General features: G+C 42.2%; 1 protein-coding gene across 1 annotated transcript in view; it reads right to left on the reverse strand.

The window, feature by feature from the left end:
• The window catches only part of akap1b (A kinase (PRKA) anchor protein 1b), a 30,620-nt gene extending 12,768 nt beyond the window's left edge, over nucleotides 1-17,852 (reverse strand). The window contains exons 1-3 of the mRNA XM_007900687.2: nucleotides 17,762-17,852; nucleotides 16,551-16,677; nucleotides 324-2,155 (exon numbers count right to left, since the gene is read on the reverse strand). Coding sequence (XP_007898878.1) covers nucleotides 324-2,133 — 1,810 coding nt within the window. The 5' untranslated portion in view covers nucleotides 2,134-2,155; nucleotides 16,551-16,677; nucleotides 17,762-17,852. The remainder of the gene's footprint in view (nucleotides 1-323; nucleotides 2,156-16,550; nucleotides 16,678-17,761) is intronic.
• Between the last annotated feature and the right edge of the window lie 2,353 nt (nucleotides 17,853-20,205).

A 20,205-nucleotide genomic window follows, 5' to 3' on the forward strand; every position in this document is an offset into this window, starting at 1 on the left:
CTCAAGTTAATTGATTCACTTAAGTGAAGTAGCAATCAGCCCACAGCAACCCATTGGGAATCCCACTTATGGCAAATATGTACATTCAATACAATTCTATGGGCGCCAGATTGACATGAATTGAACTGTTGCCATCTTCCAAAAGCCATAATTCATGAAGCATTTATAGACAAATGGTTTTAAACAAAATTTTCACTCCTGAAACCATTACGTTTCAAAGCGTTTCCCCATAAAAATACAGTCAATTCACTTTACAGTATTTTCTGTTAAGACATCTCAAAAACATAAGGCGCTATATCAAATGCCAGGATTATTATTATTACCTCCAGAATGATCAACTTCCACTTCAAGTGGCAAACGACCACCATTGCGATCAGCTCCTGCTCCATTGGCATAGGCCGACTCCAGCACACAAGAACCCTCTTCAGCCACAGACTTAGTCAAAACATCTACTTGATGATTTTCCAGTCTACACTTAGCTGTGCTATGCAGCAGATCTTCTCCTCCAGCACCATCTTCTGATGGGCAGGCACTGCAGCCAGAATCCTCAGCTCCTAGGTTTACTTCTTCTAAAGACTCTCCATTTGTAGTAGGCTTCAGCTCTTCTGTGAAGTTCAGATCCACACCCTGGAAGGCAACTTCAATCAAATCACTAGAGACGCTGCCTTTGGTACCAGATTTCTTTGAGGAAATGTCTATTATAGAGTCGAGTGTTTCCTTGCAGATAGTTTCACACACTTGGGCAACCACAGTTTCATCCAGCACACCCTCTTGGTCTTTTTCTAGGGTGCACAAAGCCACCTGGTTCTTTAAGCCTTCACATGCTTGACCATCAGAATAACTAGCAAAGCAGCCCGAATCATCTGCCTTTGGATTGAATTCTTCAGAAGCCTTGCTGCTTAGTGTGGAAGAGTTGAGCTCCTCTGTGAAAGTCTGGCTAAGACTTTCATGCCCTGAATCTGTAATATCCCCAAATGCCTCTTTTTGGCTCAACTCCTTCAGAGCAGTTTCAGTTTTAAATGCCAAATTCTCTCCATAGGTATGTCTGCTTCTACCGTCTATTCGGTTGTCTTCCTCAACATCTTCAGTCTTCTGTAAACCTGCTATACAGAGATCTGAATTTCCTAACTTGCCTTCCTTTGTTTCATCAGATCCAGCATCATGCTCACTCTCTTTGCAGAGACTAATCTGCGAGGAGAGCAGTTCCTCTTTCGCTGCTGTTATAACCCCTGAAATCAGTTCTGCAGCCACTTCCTCAATCTTTTCCAGACTTGCTAGTTTTTCAACCGAATCATCATGCAAGCAGTTTTCACCAAAAAAAGTCTCTTTACCAGGCTGGTTTTCCAGCTGCAACTCTGGACAGAAAGCACTAGTGATCAAGAATGGGCTTGCGCTTGCATTCAGAGTTGCCTTGAAGCAAGACTGTGGCTCTGTAGTGTTGCCTGCAATTTCACCCTCAGGTTCAGGCCTCTCCATGCTGTGTAGATCAGAGACTGGTAGCTCGCATTTTGTAGGCACCGAACCAGAGTTTAGTAAAATTTTGCTATTTTTCTCTTCCGCTTCCAAATCTGCAACAGGTGAAGTACCCTCAGTGGCTGTGCCTGCTGAAGTCTGAGCAATTTCCAACCCTTCAGTGCTAATTTTAGCTATCATTTCCTGGAGATGCCTTTCTACCTCAACTTTAGGGGACGTTTGCAACGGCCCTTGCACATTAGACATGAAGAGCAATTCTTGTGAACTGGATGATTCCAAAAGCATATTTTGGACATCATTTTCCACAACCACAGTGGTATCAAGGCACCTTGGTGATGTGCACAAAGCATTTCCAGGTGCATCTAACTGCCGCAGTGTTTCAGCTTGCAGACCAGACACTACCAACTGTGGCACCACCACTTCATCCTCCTTGGGCTCGCTTCCATTAGTTAGCTCATCAGCTGCATTAGCACACTTACAATCCGACACAGCCACATAGCTACCTCCAGCTTTATTGCTCAGTTCTTGCTCGTCATCAAGCTTTCGTCTCTTAGGGCTATTTTCTCTCCCTTTCTTCCTTGTGATGTACCACCACCAGCCGAGGAGTGCCAGTACCCCGGGAAGAGTATACGGAAAGACGGCACGGAATCGCAGAGCCATTGTGGGATCTTATCACTGTGATCTAAGGGAAAGAAGCAATTGTGAGTAGCAAAGAATTAAGAAAAATACTTCACAAAACACGTTACTATAGTACAATAGTAAATATCGACATCAAATCCAGCTACTTTATCAAAGCAGTACAGGACTAAGTAACTTGGCTTACCCAGATAGCATCATTTTTATACTAATTGAATCTGCATTTCTCAGTGGCTCACTTGAAACTTGCCCATGGCGACAATTCAAGCTAATACAAGTTTCAGACAAATGGTGCAAAGGTCTTTGGGGGGAGGAGAAAAGGAACAAGGAAAAAAAAAAGTCTACGAGAATAAGCTCCCAAATCACCTTCTTACACTTGAACCACTAGAAATCAGGATACACTCCAAGTGTAAGGAGCCTTACTGGTTTAGTAAGGAATCAGCCTGGTTTAGTCTCTCTTTCTCTCTCGTGAGAACGTTGTCGGTTCAAGCCGCAAATCAGGACTTGAAATCACAAAGTCTAAGCTGATACTCCAATGCAGTGCTACGGTGTGCTGCATTGTCAGATGTGCCATTCTTTGGTTGAAACATTAAAACAAAGTCCCATCGGTCTATTCAGGTGGACCTATGACCAATAAATCCCCAAATAAAATTAATTACTCCATGTCTGTTCATGGGACATTGTTATGCACAAACTGGCTGCCGTGTTTTGCCCACAAAATAGTCAATTGACTTTACGGAATATCCTGTGAAATGCTGCAAGACATCTCAATGACATAAGGTGCTATATCAAATGCAAGGATTATTCTCCCTCTGCCTCCTTATCCTCCTGTCCCTCTCCGCTGTGTTCAACACAGTCAATCAAGCCATCCTCCTCCACTGCCTCTCCTCCATCATCCTCCTCAGTAGGACCACACTCGCTTGGTTCGAGTCCTATCTTACAAACTGCCAGCACTACAATTCCGCAAATGTTTTTTCTTCTCGCCCCCACCTGGTCACTTGCAGGGTATCCCAAAGCTCCATCCTTGGACCCCTTCTCTTCCTCCTATATACTCTCTCTGTGATATCATCCTCAGTCATGGAGTTAACTTCCACACATATGCGGATGACACTCAACTCTACTTCTCCTCCAGCTGCGACCCCCCAGTCCTCTGATGTTTTGTCAGCTTGCCTGACAGACATCAAGCACTGGATGAGCACAAACTTCTTGCAGTTAAAATCAACAAGACGGAAGCCACATCTCAGGTCCGTGGTTCAGACCTCCTCAACCTACCCAATCTGTCCTTAAAACTCTGAACAATGCACAATTTAGCTCCAGTTTCCTCCTTTCCCCCCGAATCCTCCGCTCCACCATTGGCAGCTGTGCCTCCAGTCTCTGTGCCCCGAAGCTATGGAACTTCCTCTCTCAATCTTTTCCCCCTTCTTGCCCCCTCTTTACCCATTTTCAAGTTGCACCTGAAGACCTTCCTCCTTGACTGTGCCTATGGTCACCTTCCCCCTCCCCCTGCATTGGACTCCACCATTGTTAAGTGTTCTGCGACGTCACCCGGCATGGAGGGCACTATATAAATGCAAGTTTTGTTATTATATAAACTGCTGTATAATCTACTACTCCAGGGACTGGTAGAGCATCACTGGAAATCAGAAAGTATCATTCAATCAGTTAGCTTTTTTTATTTAAAAAAGACAAGTTAGGTTTTCATTATTTACCAGGGAAGCCTGGATTCCAAATCTTGACCAGCCAGCGACCCCTCTCACTCGCCACTGGAAACTCATACATATTCATAAAATGCATACTTGCTCACCAGTGGACTGTACCTGGTAGTCAGGCTTTTCAGTCTCTGAAGGAAATATTTAGTATAGGAAGTCATTCATAGGGTAATAAACCCATTACCATCAGTGCTGCTCTGTGGCAGGTAACTGATGAGTGCAACTGGCCCCAGGAATAAACTAATTGAACACTTCTGCAAGCTACCCTGGAATTGAAAGGATTAGTTGAGGTACAGATCAGCCACGATCTAATTAAATGGCAGAACAGCCTCAAAGGGCTGAACAGCTTCCTCCTGTTCCTACGTACCCAGTGGATGGTTAGAAAGCAGCACAAGACGGAATAGGGCTCAACTACGATCCCTCCCAGTCTCATCTGCCAACATACACCCAGCTCGCCCACATGAAGAATGGTCATTTGGACAAGGCACCGTAGGGCAGATGATACCTCGGGGGGGGGGGGGAGAGAGACGACGACAACTTTAGGAGGGAGTATGGCAAGAAAAGCTTTCTCAGCCATGTGCTCTCTGAATGGATTGGCCCATTGGCACTTCAATATAGCTGCCTAATAAAGTAGTCCTCCACTGAAAACAATGCTCAGCACAACAGGATTTGCCAACTGGCCATTTACCAAGTGCAGCTGGTAAAGCAGTGCTATTCAGTTAAATTCAGCAATAATAGACTGCTGCACCAATGAAGCTTGACAGCTAAAAAAAGCAACACATTTTGGACAGAAGGTAAATGTTGCCTCAATTTGCCAAACATTGTTTTCAAGCATACAGTAAAAGCTCCATAATAAAATACCCTAGAATGTAAGTGCTTTCCCTCCTTCTTCTTATACAGGACAGGAAGTGTAGTATAGTTTATGCCATCCTCATGTGGTTACGAAATAAACTTGGATAGAATAAATTCAAAAATAAAAACACAAGAGTTTGAAAGGCAAGCATTTTGTCCATTAACCTGGTGCATATTAGAGCAGTCTCAATGTCAAGCAGGCCTAAGGGGGCATGAACCAATCTGAAGCCTAAGAATAGAACTTTTAAAGGCGTTCCAGCCTAATATGGTACATAAGCTGCTCCGTAGTGCAGATGCAACCCCCAAATGTCACCTGTGCACTATCAACTGAGTCACGTAACATTCTTCAAAAGTGAAGTGCTTCTGACTACTCATTCAAAAAAGTGCTCAACTTCAGATAGTCCCTTTTTTTAAAAAAAAAGTTAAAAGCTGAAATAAAGATAATCATCAAGTTTTTATAAGAATCATGCAAACATTTACATACAAGCTAAAAAGCAGCACTTTTCAAAAGATGCAGGATTAATTAAGAGCCCAATCCAAATGCCCAAAGGTAAGGTTTATTGATCTAGGAAGTCTAATACCAGTATAGATTTGCTGGATAAATCAACAAGCCAAAATAGCTAACCGTTTCAGCATTAGTAAACAATTTATCAATACCTCAGTTACTAATCTTGGTCAAAGAGCTTAAAATAATAATAATGCTTGCATTTAATATAGTACCTTATCATGACTTCAAGACCTCTCAAAGCACCACAGAATATATTGTAAAGTGAATTGACTGTTTTTAGTGTGGGCAAAATACGACAGCCAATTGCTAATTTTAAATTAAATTTTAAAGTTGTTCCAGCCTAATATGATAGATAAGCAGTTTGATAGTCCTTGAAACAAACATTTTTCTGGACTAATTTCAAGGCCATTTAAAAAAAAAAAGCAGATTCAGCTGTAGATTAACTTTTTAGACCCACGGAGATTCCAGTTCCAACAAACCTACTCTGCAAGTGTCCAATCAATTTTAGATAAGTATTTCTACCACAATCAGCTTGTTGTGAATGTAAACTGACCACGAGATTTGCTTGCTATTTAAAAGCAATTCTGAGAACTCAGCATGGATGGGAGAAATAATGGGATATCGATCCTCTCAGGTGTTAGTTAGGAACAAGATTATAATAATCCTTGCATTTGATTTAATATCTCATCAAATGAAGAAAGAAGAGAATTTGTCCTGGAGATATCGCCAATAATCTGAGGATAAAATGATCACTCAATTCATGACCTTTTGTGGGACAGCCACAAAAAGCAGTCACTGCACTTCACACAAAATCCGAAAGGTGCCCTCCTAACGTGAAAGGCTACATCAAAAACGCACGGATTATTAAATACACTTGCTATGTAAAGTATATAACTAGTTGAGCACAACTGCCAATTTGCATATAGTAATCGATGTCCCACAACATTCTTTAAATGATTCTTGCCGGGGGGATTCTTGCCAAGGATACGGACTCTGGTTCAACTTGTCATTGGAATGGTTCAACTTGGCATTGGAAGGATGGCACTGCATAACTACCCTTTAAATGCAGTTATGCAGCTTCAACCACTATTTGTGGTAAAACATAAGAACCCTCCCAATTTGTTTTCCAAATACAAGTCTGAACTTCTGGTCTGCAAAGATCTAACATTCAAAGAGTTTGGGGTTGTGGCACTTAATCAAAATCCCACACATGGAACATAAGCTTGTGTAATCATTAACTTCTTAGGCAAGCACTCAGCAAGTGCTATCAAACAAATGCAGTTTCAAGATTTAGGGGCAAACTGAAAAATCCAGTCAGTGAAACAGATACTTGAATCCTGTGGCACAGTGCACTGCTTGGCACTAATCTGCTGCACCACCATGATATAATCCGGTTCTTACTATTTACATTTAAGGGTTGGGTTTGCAAGTACTGGAACTGTACTTGGATATACTTTCACAAATACTTTTGCTCAGTTTATAAAACTGACCGTAACAAATTCCAAAGGTTTATCATTTCTAAAGTCAAAGGAAAAAGTTGAAATTGAGTTGTCCTGATATGGGTGGACCTTACACTACTCAGGCATGGCAGGTTCAGTTTGTGTTTCCACCAATAATGTCGCACTTAGTCAACACAACATAGGCCCAACATCGCAGTCAGTCAACAAACCACAAGTACCCCTTCTTGCCTCCCCAGGAATTCTTCCAAGGAGCTCCAAGCCAACATATCACACTAATTAGTGTTAAAGTTACCAGACATCCTTATTAATTAGTAAAATTCAGTTGCTGGCGAAAGTTCAAGTGCAGTCATTTAGAGACATTCATGCAAAACTTATTTAAGGCTACCTGCGTTGTCAAGGTGCACATTGGCCATTTTCTCACCTACATTTGGTGTTCCTACACAATTTCATAGTGAAGAGATTCTTTTGACTATAACAGAAGCACTCAAACTCATACATGCTCCTCTAAAAGGGAGGGGCACAGCTACCCAATTAATAAGTGCTTATTGGCAGGGTTTTGATAATATTTTCCAGTCACATGGAAAAGATGGACTAGATCCACACTCAACAATTCCATTTTATCCACAAGTAACTCAGATCAAAGATTCTCTATCGTCCATGTCATATAATAATTTAGTTTCTGCAGCGTCAATTCACATTTCCAATTTATTTAAATGTCATACACCATTTCCACACTCCTGTTAAAAAAAAACCTGGGTTTACCCTCTGCATCTGCTTCAATTCAATCGGCAAGAGTAAAACCAATTTAAATATTTGCTTGGCATTCTTAAAAAAACTAAATTTTTCTTTGCATTTTATATTTAGGTTGTGCACACGTTTTACATGGCTGCATTTAGTTTGATATGCTGTCTCTATATATAGCTTAGACAGAAGTTAATATGGACTCCCAGAAAAGAATACTATCCTTCCACAGCCATCCATGAATCAGATGAACATTTGGCCAACAACTTCATCTGTGACAGTCCTAGCTGGAAGAAATAGTCATCCCTCTCAGTTTTCAAACAGCTTCTCTCATGGTTGCTATTAATGGAATAGCCATAAATGCTGCACTAGACAGCCAATCATGTACAGCACATAGGACAAGAGAGCAGAGAGAGAGCCTCATCACTTCAAAAAATCTTTGGAATAAGATTAAGTTACTGAAACAAAAATAGACTGATTGCCAGACCATTTGGCAACAGGGAAAGACTTGGAGTAGTCTAAAGAACCCTATGATATGGGTCCTTTATAGAACAGATGTAATACATTGGACATTCAGGATACAACAAAATTCAGACTTACATTAAAATCAGGAATTTGAGATTGCAATATAGTCACATCAATACTAATGGAGAAGAATGAGGCGCAAGACTGCTGTTTTCATGCCACAAGTTGTACGCTAGCTTTTCATCTGCTGTTTTGATGAACAAAATACATGTAATCTGAAGGGTCCATATTAAGGGCATCCTGCCAGAAGTTCCCCTTAAAGCAGAGACTGTTGCAAATAATGCCAAACATCTCAGTTTGTTCAAAATCCCTACTGATGACATCATGGGAAAATTTCTGGCGCACAACAAGGGAGTTAAATATCTGAGTCACTAATTTAGTATAGGCCTTTATCATTAGATTCATTAAGCAATTCCAAGCAATTTATTTAGCTATTAGAAGGGGAATAATGTTCAACCAAAATATGAAGTCCTACTGGAAGAATCTTGATTCAAACTTGATCTTTCCTGCAGTCATTTTTCACTGTCATTTTTCTTCTATCCTAGAAGATTCTTTCCCCAAACCATGTTTAAGTGGAAATATGACCAGCATTCCGAATCACGAAGTTCAACAAGTTTGGGAGAAATTAATTGAAAATGCTTGGTTCATTCCGAGAAAAAAAGGTAGGCAAGCCAGTCTGAGCAAAAGTGAGCTGGTCTCTACAAAAAGGAACAAATACATTTAAATTACAGCTAATGGGGGAAGGTGTGTGGGGTGGTTAAACACCAATAACATACTGAAAGGAGCAGGATGCTGCTTTGTAGTAAAGTTCCAAACTTATTTTGCTTCTGACTATATCTGGCAATTGAGCAGACAAGCATGGCTATACTTGCAACATTGATGTGACTTTTTTTTAAAAAAAATAATTTTAAACTGATCTGAGCAGAACTAAAGGTTGATACCAACACTGAAAAATGTTGATAACCTGATCAGTTCACCAATTTATTCATACTTATGGTTGACCTTATACAGTGGCCAAACTAGCAAAATAGCTTCAGCATTACATAATTTCAATAAAGGATCACAGTTCAAAATGTATTCATTTCTCTGGAAAGAAATATTCCACATGCCTTTGTTAAAATTATACAATTTGTATCCGTGAGTGGACTTCCAACTAAAGTATCACAAGTGCAATGTAAGTCTTCTCAACCATTTAACTGTAAAATTATGCATGAACTGTATTAATGCAGATTCCCTACATTGTATACTGAAACAGTATAGAAATTAACATTCAACTCATGTTTGAACTGCAAAGTGTTACCAGTTACATTTACCTGTGATTATACAATCCACACAAGTTATACTAATAACTACTTGGCAAACATCATTAATAAGCCTGTGACAAATTTCCTTATTCCACACGCCTGATAATCCCTCAAGAAAAAAATACACAATGATTTGGTCACTCAATCCACGACTGTTTGTGGGACACTGCTGTGTGCAATTGGCTGCCGCATTTTGTCCACAGAATACACAGTCAGTTCACTTTACACTATATTCTGGGAAGCTCTTTGAGACGTCTAGATGTGAAAAGCACGAGATCAAATGCAAGAATCAGATCTCCATACTACCAGTTAACAATATGGCTGAAGCTTTAACATTCAGATTGGAATATTTAAGAGTGAGGTGGAAGTCCACTATACTTTACATTTTCTAATATTACAGCAACTGGGCTAACACAAAATAAATGCCATTTGAAAAAGCTGTAACAAAACAAGCATTACTCCATTTGATTGCAGGAACCTGGCAGGACATTTACTGGCAGTAATGGTCAGCTGCTTGCACTCAACTATTATAGTTCAGGTCACCCGACTCTCAGCCTTTCCCACCTGAGGAAAAAAAACTTACCACAGAAGATAAAATGACTGACATTCGTAACCAACCTTCCAACTTGGTCATGGGATTTATAGTAAAATGCACTCTTAGTAGTTTGGCAAATCTAAAGCAAACCTGAATGCTGAACACCTTGATTGGACTTCAGTGATTCAGATACAATAACTAAGCCACTTGTTGAACAGCTGGAGCCATCTGTAAGTCACTGACCTTAAAAATCAGCTTCAAGAGAACCAAAGCAAGTGGCATTACACCCTCATTGATGAATGATTACAAAATAAGCTCAATGTAGCAGAGGGTAAGGCAAAGCTTCAATTAATGAATCAGGCTATTTTACAATGCAGCTCGTCAACTCAACTGAACACAAGTACCATTTTTCCGGTTATAGCAAATAAGTGACATTTTACTAAATTGCACCTTTTAAATTTAATGTGCACAAGGCCATCACAACAAATAGCCATCAACTTTGAGTTACTTTCTGCTGTTGATTCTGCTACAACACATTACTAACTTGGATAAAAACAGGCGCAAAGTCACCATGCAGACTAAGCTTAGCTCAATGTCCAGTACTTGTTAAATTACATTCACCATCATTTTATAAAATGGCATAATGTAGTGCTTGGACTGCTTAGATCAAAATTGTGGGGGAAAAAAGAATAAGCTTGCAACTTCAGTTTCTAATTATTGGACATGTCAATTCCTTAACCAGGAATCTAGATGTACATTCTATCATGTGATGAATTGTGAATTTACTGAAAACCTTTTTAGTTATACTGTGGAATCTAGGTCATAGAATCAACTTGCATTAGGATATCTCAGATCCCAAGCATACACAGGGGTCACTTTTCCCAAGGAAAGAAGCATTGCATTCTCTTTAAAATCCAGTTTGCCTCACAGGACCAAGGCATTAGCAGCATACAGCTAACAGCTGAAGCTTTTATATATAATGCCAAGCTGAAATCAAAGACACTCAAAACTAAGAGGGAAAATTTGCACATCAGTGTTTGATAAATTCTGAAACATGAAGTGGCAAATTCAGCCAAAACAAAAGGGAATTTAGTCCAATTGGCTTTTTTTCCCACCCACAAAATATATAGTCAATTCATTTCATAGCATATTCCGTGAAGTGCTTTGAAACATCTCGAAGGCATGATAAAACGCTATATCACACACAATATTATTAGTGGTGGTAGTATTAGCATGTCCCTGGATCACTGGGAGCTTGGTTCAAATGCAGCTTAACCAGATGCTTAGCTGCAAGATTAGAAGTAAAATCAACCCAATGCCTCGATGTGCACAACTATAGCAGAAACTTGCAGCTGTATGTAAAATCCGAATATCACACCGCGCAGAAAAGATACACTTGAAGGCGGGGCAAAGGCACATGGCAGTTGAAGCAGGACAAAACACACCCACCCCAATGTTACACTGGTCCCTGTTCTTGTTACTGCACTGACACATCTTGCCTAAATGAGCGTAATATGGTATTTACCCACAAATATGGTTTCACCCACAAAATATACAGTCAACTTACTTTACAGTATATTCTGTGAAGCGCCTTGAGGGGCCTCAAAGATGTGATAAGGCATTTATATAAACTGCATGAACGTACTTTCTGCATTGTAAAACCCAACCAACTGTTTCAACCAAGTCCCACTTATCAAATGCAAGGATTATTATTATCACCAATAATGTGAAATTATAGGAAAACTTGCAAATGATACCACACAAGACCATTTACTATAATTCACTGGCAATTTCTATGGCATTAATGCATTTCATTACTACCAGACAGTATGGCCTGTCTCAACAATGAGTTAGTCGTAGGGGGGGAAATAAGGGAGAGACAGAGGGGGAAAAAAAAGTTTATATTTAAATGGCAACTAAAATCTAGAACCTCAGAAATAGGGTTTCATGTGTGCATCAAAATATCTGAGTCGCTCCTTTTCCCATTCCTAACAAAAGCACTCTGGTTTTGAACAATATTCAACTGCTGAAAGCTACACGTTTAGTCAAATTAAGCAGTCACACACATTAGAATTTGCTTTGGAAATCTGAAAAAAAACAGAAAATAATTTGAGTAATTAGAAGAAAGCTCCAAACAGTTGGCTGGGTTTTCCAATGCAAGATGTCAGAAAGCACATTCATGCCGTTTATATAAAATTCTTTTAAGAGCTATTAATCAAAGAGTAAGTTCTTCTTTCTGAAAATGCAGGAGTACTCACTAAGTCTGCTTTAATACTTGAAGAAATGGAAAATTAATTTCATCTACAATAACTAAGTAGTTTAAGCTATGCAAATATGATTTCAGATACAAATCTTGATATTCACAGAGTAAATTCTGGAGCACAAACTGGAATATTGCTGAACTCTCGAGGCACAAATAAAGTTGTGGAAACTAAGAAATTTGACAAGGAATGAATTTGCACCAGCTATAGCAAACAAATCATTTGCATTTCCAACTGTTTAATGTCTTTAAAAAGGCATTTTCCACCAATCTAGGCCCTCCAATAATAAATGCAAGGTACTGCATATAAGGTGTAAAAATACAAAACAAAGGATGGGGTAGAACACACTAAGGGGTGACTGAAATTAACGGTATTTATTATTGTTTTTATCGCATCATGTCTAGTGTGAGGCAACAGTAAAATAAAATGCTAGGTTACGTTTCCAACCAAGCCAGTGGAGTAAGGATCCTAGGAGCCCTATGGCATACAATTCTTGTTTTGTAACAGCCCAACTAAACTACACTGGAATCCAGATAACGGAGACTTCCAAAGTTCTGTGCAATGTTCTCTGCCCAACTAGAGATCAATTTACATGAATATACACAGGCTTTGGAAAAAGAGAGTATTCATAGGACAACGGTTGTATTCCAGGCAAATGGCAGAAGGGAGTCAAGGCTTATTCTGTTCCTAATATAATTTTCATAGGAGAATTTAATTTTCTCAAATGGAGTAACAACAACAAAATTACATTTGTATAGCACCTTTCACGTCGGGAGGACATTCCAAGGTGCTGGAGTTCTTTTAAGTTCATGAGTTCTTTTCAATTTAGCCAAGCAAATTTATCTTTCCCCACGCAACATTCAATTCACCTCTCTGCATGCAAGCTCTCTTGAAGCACCACTCATCTAGTATTTTTGCCATTCTTTGTACCCAAGTCTAAAGCTAAAACAATGAGTTGACGAGATATTTGATAAAGGGCTTTGCAAACCCATCTTTAAGACATCCATCTACGTGCATTTTCCAGCAACAATGCATAGGGGTACTGAGGCCAACTATTGCAGTGTCAGTGATAAAAGTGGACTTACAAGTTCCCCATATGGCAACTTATTTTCAGTTATACAAGCATGATACAAACATAATTACAGGCATTCCCCAGGGAAAGGAAAAGTAAGACTTATCCCCAAGCTATGCTCATTCCATCTTGTGAAGTTACCTGCACTGACCAATAAAGGCCTGGTATAAATTTACTTTTCTTAAAAGAGTGCAGAAAACTACCTTAAATTTTGATGTGGCATAAAGCCAGGAATGGAGAAATACAAACATAAGATTTACTCACAGGCAGGGCAAAGCCTTGTGATGGATTGCTATGCCCTGGTCAAGGATTGAAACTACAACCTTATTGAAGCTCAAGAATTTGAAGGACCTGTACAGAAGGTTGCTTTTTTAGACAGTACTTCTGGGCTCAAGCAATTCCATTGGAGGGGAATTTTTATAGCAAAGTCACCTGCTACAAGGGGATAAGCTCCAAGAACCCAAAAAAATCCAGAAATGGTCTTCATACAGAATTTAAGCTTCTTTGGCTGCACTATCAATTTGCAGCTACTAGAAAAGGAAAGCACCGATAAGTGGGATAAAATCACTGCAGCTAGAGACTTCACAAGTTGCAATTAAAGATTTCAATCTCAGATGTTCTCCGAAAGCCATGACTCGTATGAAGGAATAATTTGAAAGCCAGCAGTCTTCTGGTATCTCACCAGCATACAAACATTCCAGCAGTGGTCACAGGATAGCAACCAGAAGAAGGAACACGTACAATATTTTTCTGACCCATTAGAAGGGCACCAAGGTCAATTGTAGTGCCCCCAATTGGTGCCAAGCCTGAGAGCAGTTAACTCAGCATAACCCAAGAATAAAACCTAGATATCTGAAATTTTAAAATATATTTGGAATCCATTTGGTATACTACAGATATATTGCATGTGAAATGAACTGGTCTGACTCCAGTTGATTTAAGATTTTACCACAGCTGCATAACATTAGCCTCCATCTCCTAAATACTGAGCCACATGGATCAGAAGATCCAACACTTCAACCCTGATTTGTCCCTAGCCAGCTGATCTCTTATAGCACACGACTCTTGGGACAATTACCAGGATGCAATGCCCAAAATTTTGATCATGTGTTTGGATGATTTACTTCAAAACTTGTCAAATGGGCAGCCTAGGAGTTCCACTAATGGCTGAGTGCATCAGAACAACAACCAGTGTGCAAGTTATCTACAGACACCAGAAAGGTCCCCAATTCAATCCAGGTCTGTGCTATTGGTGAACATCACCCAGGTGGTGGAAGTCATAAATGACTTCAGCGTTCCTTTTTTGGAATCACCAAGTAAATGGCTAGAAAAATGTAGTGCTTCATCCTTCAGGTTCAACAACTCAATAGTTTTCTTTGCAATCTGCAGCAAAGGGACATGAATCAAAACTGGACACATTTGTCTAGAAATAGTAATATTGCCTCATTTACCTAAAACTATACCATGACCAAAGGCAAGACTGTATAATGCACAGCACCAGATGAGTAACCCAACAAGAGTCATGGAGGAAGAAAAATCACTCAGAATACCAGGACTCTAAGAAAACAACTTGCGTTATAGATGGCACTGCCCAACTCTTCATTCAAATTGGCCAGGTGATTCCTCAGAACTTTACCCATTTGATGTCCTGTAGCTTTATGCAAATGTCCCAAATTTACAACTGTGGTGCTCAAGGAAAAAGCAACATTTGTACACCTGAGAACTACAATATTAAACAATTGAATCTACCATTCGTTTACTCAAAACTTTAAGATTTAATTTCAAATACAATTTTCTTCCAACTCCTATGGCAAGTAATTCACAAATTAGTACAGTGTAAAGCATGTATGGCATCAGGAGGTAAGAAAAATTAACAGAAAACACGTTCTTTGAAAAACTGCAGCGTCAACAGTGTTGAATGCCAGCACCTGTTACAAACAATCTTAACAAGTCAAAGCTTTAAAAGGCCTCATCCTGGATTTCTAGGCAGGTGCAAGTCATCTGGGATAGCCAAGGCCAGTTCCATCTAGTGAAGATTACATCACCATAACTACAAACACATGCATAACTAGACAAGGCATTGTGATTAAGTAGACCTAGCTACAAAATCATCCTGCCATCACCAGATGGAAGATTCAACATCAGTTAAGATATTAAATCAAGGATTGTGCACAGAAAGTTAATTTCTGCAATTTTACAAAAGGTGCTCACTCTCCAACAAAAGAAAAAGCTGCATTCTAAGGCAAACCGTCCATTTTCACAAATAGAGGCTGAGAGAGAGGTTAACACCCCTATATCACTTATGAATCCAAATAGGTATTTCTATTAAATGAAATGTTAAAGCTCAAGAGTGGGCTGGAGCCTGAGAACTTGATGTCCAGCTATTAAACAGGCAACTAGTTTTTTTTTAAAAATTTGAGATGATCCAATTCCCCTCTCCCCAGCATCAGATCATTTTTTAAAAATTCCCTATAGCGTGAAAAGGAAGCAGCAGCCACTTTTTCACTTTATAAAGTGCGCTACAACATACATACAATTAGGTTGCAAATTCAAATGCCCAGCCTATACAGCAACAGAAACCAAACATTTGATGGCAAGATTCCCCATTTTCACTGGCTCAACATCAACCTAAAGCCACCCTGAGGCAAGACCCACCTGAAACAGCATCAAGGTTGCTCTGGAAACAAAAGGAGGGTGAGGAGAAAGGGGGAGGCAGAATATAGCTTCAGGGACCCCATAAGGTGACAGGAACTGATAAAAGATCCACCTTAAATTTGAAAGTTAAAGATTTTCCATATTTAATTTCTAACTACAAAAGAACCTTTGAAGAAACAATCTCTTGATGAATAATTTGTCTATACAGTAACTAAACTCAGCACCAGTTGAACACCACACTGGGCGTGTGAAAGAATCGAACAGTTTAGATCACTGGATCAAGTTTCAACCCACCAATTATCAAATTGGACACAAGACTCGAGAGGAACTCTCTGTGCCATATGCAAAGCCCCTTGTCCCGATATGGGATATTTCATTTTAACCACAAGTCTCTTTTTTTTTTAAAACCACTTCTCTTAATGGACAACAACAATTGCTTCCGATTCGGATCCAGGAGTAGCGTACTGTAGCCTTCTCGTTGGCTACAAACTTTCCAGACGACTTCGCAAAAGCTTTATCAGGACCCGATTGCCGGCTGCCACAGCGCAGGCATGTAATACTGCTTGCACGTTTCCAAGACGGCTCCTCTTCAAAAAAACACACACACACCCCCATAAGAATATCATGTCAGCAGCTCGACTTGTGGGACTTGTGTACCAAAATAAAGATCACCAGCCAGCAGGCAGTCGGGGGGTGGTGGTGGTGGTGAGGAAAGAGAAGAGAAACTCGCGTAAAATATATATTTTTGAAAAAATGGAATGAAAATCAATCCAAATTATAAAGGCCACGAGCGATTGATTCCATTCCATACGTACGTACCGTGTGTAGTAGTAGTAGTTGTAGTAGTAGTAGCAGCAGCAGCACTGCAGTAAGTGTTACAAGCCCAGCCTGCAGGAATAATTTGACCGCATAACACGCGTTGGATCTTTTGCTGGAGGAACAAAACCTGTGTGTGGAAGCAAGCAGAGGGAGGGCAAGGGGGGGGGGGGGGGGGGGGAGGGAGGGCAATGGGGGGAGGGAGGGAGGGAGTGTAAAATAAAAGCCGTTTCCGTGTGACCCTTTGGAGACTCCGGTTCCTGATTTTTTTAAATTTATATATATATATATATATATACAATTTTAAAAAATCGCATCGGTGCTCTCAACCCTCAAACACACAATACACTTGAACGGGAAATCGCCATTCACTGCCGCTCGTTGCAATGAGCAGCTTCGATTCTCCTCTCCTCCCCCCCCACTCCACGTTGAACAGCCTCTGTGTGTGTGTGTGTGTGTGTGGGGGGGGAAACCTGACAGGCCCGGGAGCCAGGAGACTGGGGAAAGGGAAAGGGAGCCCGAGTCTGACTGGTTTTTTTAAAAAAATGCAGCCAAAAAAAAAGGGGTCCAGTCTGACAGCTGGAGGGAGTCACAGAGAAGCGACGGCCCGGGCTCGGGTACAGGTGGAGAGAGAGAAGGGGAGGTCGGGGTGTGTTGCAGCCTGAAGGTGAGCAACGGAGGCCGAGTGACCTCGACTCCCCGCGGGAGTGAGTGAGGGAGGGAGGGGAAGAGAGGCCGAGCCTCCCCCGACTCGTGGAGGAAGGAGAGGGAAGAGAAGGAGAGGGAGAAGCGGAGGTGTTTAAACAACCCTCCACCCCCCAGCCCGGGAGAACAGCCGCCGCCTCCGCTCGCCTGAGCCGACCTTGGGCTGACACGCTGAGGGGTCAAACCTGGCAACAGCGACGCCAACCCGCCCGCCCGCCCGCCCCCGCGGGGAGAGAGAGAGAGGCGCGAGCGAACCGGACGCCGGGTCAAACCGCCTCACCGAGAGGAGAGAGGAGAGAGAGCCAACCGGCAACTCGGGCAGCTCAGTGAGTTAGGCCTCAAGCCGGGGAGCTGGAGTAGGTTAAAGGCGCCCGGCAAAGCAAAGCGACACGCGGGGCTGTGGGAGGAGAGAGGCGCGGAGGCCCGGTGACACGGGGGGGGGAAATGGTAGGAGAAACAAAAGCGCGCGTTTGGTGGTGCGTGAGGAGAGTCAAGCTCTCGGGACTCACCGGGCGGCGGCGGGCGGACTAACTGACTCTCTGCGGCTCGCGCTGCCTCCCGCTCACGGCCTGTGTGTGTGTGCGCGTGTGTGTGTGTGTGCGCGCGCGGCCCACGCTCTGCCCCCACGTGCTCTGCTCTGTCTCGCGACAACTCGCTCGCCTACTGCGCCTGCGCTGCTTTATCGCCCACTCATTCTCTCCCTCCCCCCCCCCACTTCTCGTCTCCCTGCCCGCCCGAGTGCGCCTGCGCCGTTCCTCCGCTCGTCTGTCCCGTCTGCGCCTGCGCTGCTCCACCACCACCTGTCCCGTCTGCGCCTGCGCTGCTCCACCACCTGTCCCGTCTGCGCCTGCGCCGCTCCTCCACCACCCTGCCCCGTCTGCGCCTGCGCTGCTCCACCACCACCTGTCCCGTCTGCGCCTGCGCTGCTCCTCCACCACCACCGCCTGACCCGTCTGCGCCTGCGCTGCTCCTCCAGTGCCATCCCAGTCCTTGAGTTGGCATCAGGCGAAGCTCTGCAGACGTTGGGAATCTGGAATGGAAGCGGAAGTCGCTGGGAAACACTCAACCTCTCCGGAGAGAGCGGAACGCGAGTTAACGTTTCAGGTCGATTCACCCCCACCGCCAAGATATAAATATATATATATATTAAATGTATGCACGTTGTTGTTGTTGTTGTTGACGACGACGACTCACTTTCCTCTCTCTGCAGACACCGCCTGAGCTGCTGAGTCCGTCGCCAACGACTTCTGTTTTTTTTTTTCGATTTCAAAGGATGACCGTGTTTTGTAAACCAAATCCGGGGCGGGGCACGGATGTTGTCGTCCCCGGATTTAACTCTGGAACCCTCGATCCCACCTCTGCCTTGCCCCCTCCCTCCCTCCCTCCCCCCACCTTCAAATCCCGCCGAAATATAGATAGGCCAGGTGAGCGGGCAAACAGGTGGTAGATGAAATATAATGTAGGGAAGTGTGAGCTCATCCACCGAGGTGGCAAAAACAGTCGAGCGGATTATTTAAGAAAGGATGTACTCGCCTTGGAGGGGGTACAACGTAGATTCACTGGGTTGGTACCAGGGATGAGGGGGGTGAGTTATGAGGATAGGTTGAGCAATTTAGGCCTATATTCTCTGGAATATAAAAGAATGAGAGGTGATCTTATAGAAACCTATAAGATTATTAAGGGGCACGACAGAATAATAATAATAATCCTTGCATTTGATATAGCGCTTTTCACGTCGGGAGGACGTCCCAAAGCGCTTCACAGAGTACACTGTAAAGTGAATTGACTGTATATTTGTGGGCAAACGCGGCAGCCAATTGCGCACAGCAATGTCCCACAAACAGTCGTAGATTGAAAATGACCAATTTATTATTGTTTTTAGTTTTTTGGAGGGATTATTATTAGGCTCTGTGTGGAGTAAGGAAACTTGCCCAAGGTTTCACCCTCTGCCTGGAATTGAACTCAGGTCTCTCACTTGCAAAGCGAGTGCTCTAACCACTGAGCCACAGGACTCCACGAATAGATAGTGGGAGACTTTTTCCCCTGGTTGGGGAAACTATAACCAGGAGTCACAGTCTTAAAATTAGGGTTAAGCCCTTTCGCACTGAGTTGAGGAAAATCTTCTTCACTTAGAGGGTAGTGAATTTATGGAATTCCCTACCCCAAAGGGCTGTAGATATTATATTCATATTCAAGACTGAGGTTGATAGATTTCTTGTGGATAAAGGGATTAAGGGATCATAGAATCTACAGCACAAAAAGAGGCCATTCGGCCCATCAAGTTTGTACCGGCTCTTTGAATAGAGCAATTAATGTCAATCCCACTCCCCAGCCCTTTCCCCATAACCCTGCAAACCCGTCCTCCTCAAATACCCATCCAACATGTTTTTAAAAGTAGTTATCGAATCGGCCTTCCAGATCCGAACAATTCGCTGCGTGAAAAAATTTCTTCTCACCTCCCCTCTGCTCCTTTTAGAGACTATTTTGAATCTGTGACCTCGAGTCACCGACACACCCACCAGTGGAAACAGTTTTCCCTTTCTAACCTATCAAATCCCCTCATTATTTTGAAGACCTCTATTAGGTCTCCTCGTAACCTTCTCTGCTCCAATGAGAATAATCCCGGCCTCTCTACCCTTTCCTCATAATCAAGGTCCCTCATTCCTGGTACCATCCTCGTAAATCTCCTCTGCACCCTTTCTAATGCCTTAACATCCTTTCTAGTGTGGTGCCCAGAACTGGGCGCAGTATTCTAACTGAGGCCTAACCAGTGTTTTATATAGGTTAATCATAACCTCCTGACTCTTGTACTCTATGTCCCTATTTATAAAGCCTCGTATCCCATATGCCCTTTTTACAGCTTTATCTCCCTGTCCTGCCACCTGCAAGGATTCATTTACCTGCACCCCCAGGTCTCGCTGTTGTTTTACCCCCTTAAGATTGTATTACCAAC

The sequence above is a fragment of the Callorhinchus milii genome, unplaced genomic scaffold (genome assembly GCF_018977255.1).
Source record: "Callorhinchus milii isolate IMCB2004 unplaced genomic scaffold, IMCB_Cmil_1.0 Scaffold10, whole genome shotgun sequence".
Lineage (NCBI taxonomy): Eukaryota > Metazoa > Chordata > Chondrichthyes > Chimaeriformes > Callorhinchidae > Callorhinchus > Callorhinchus milii.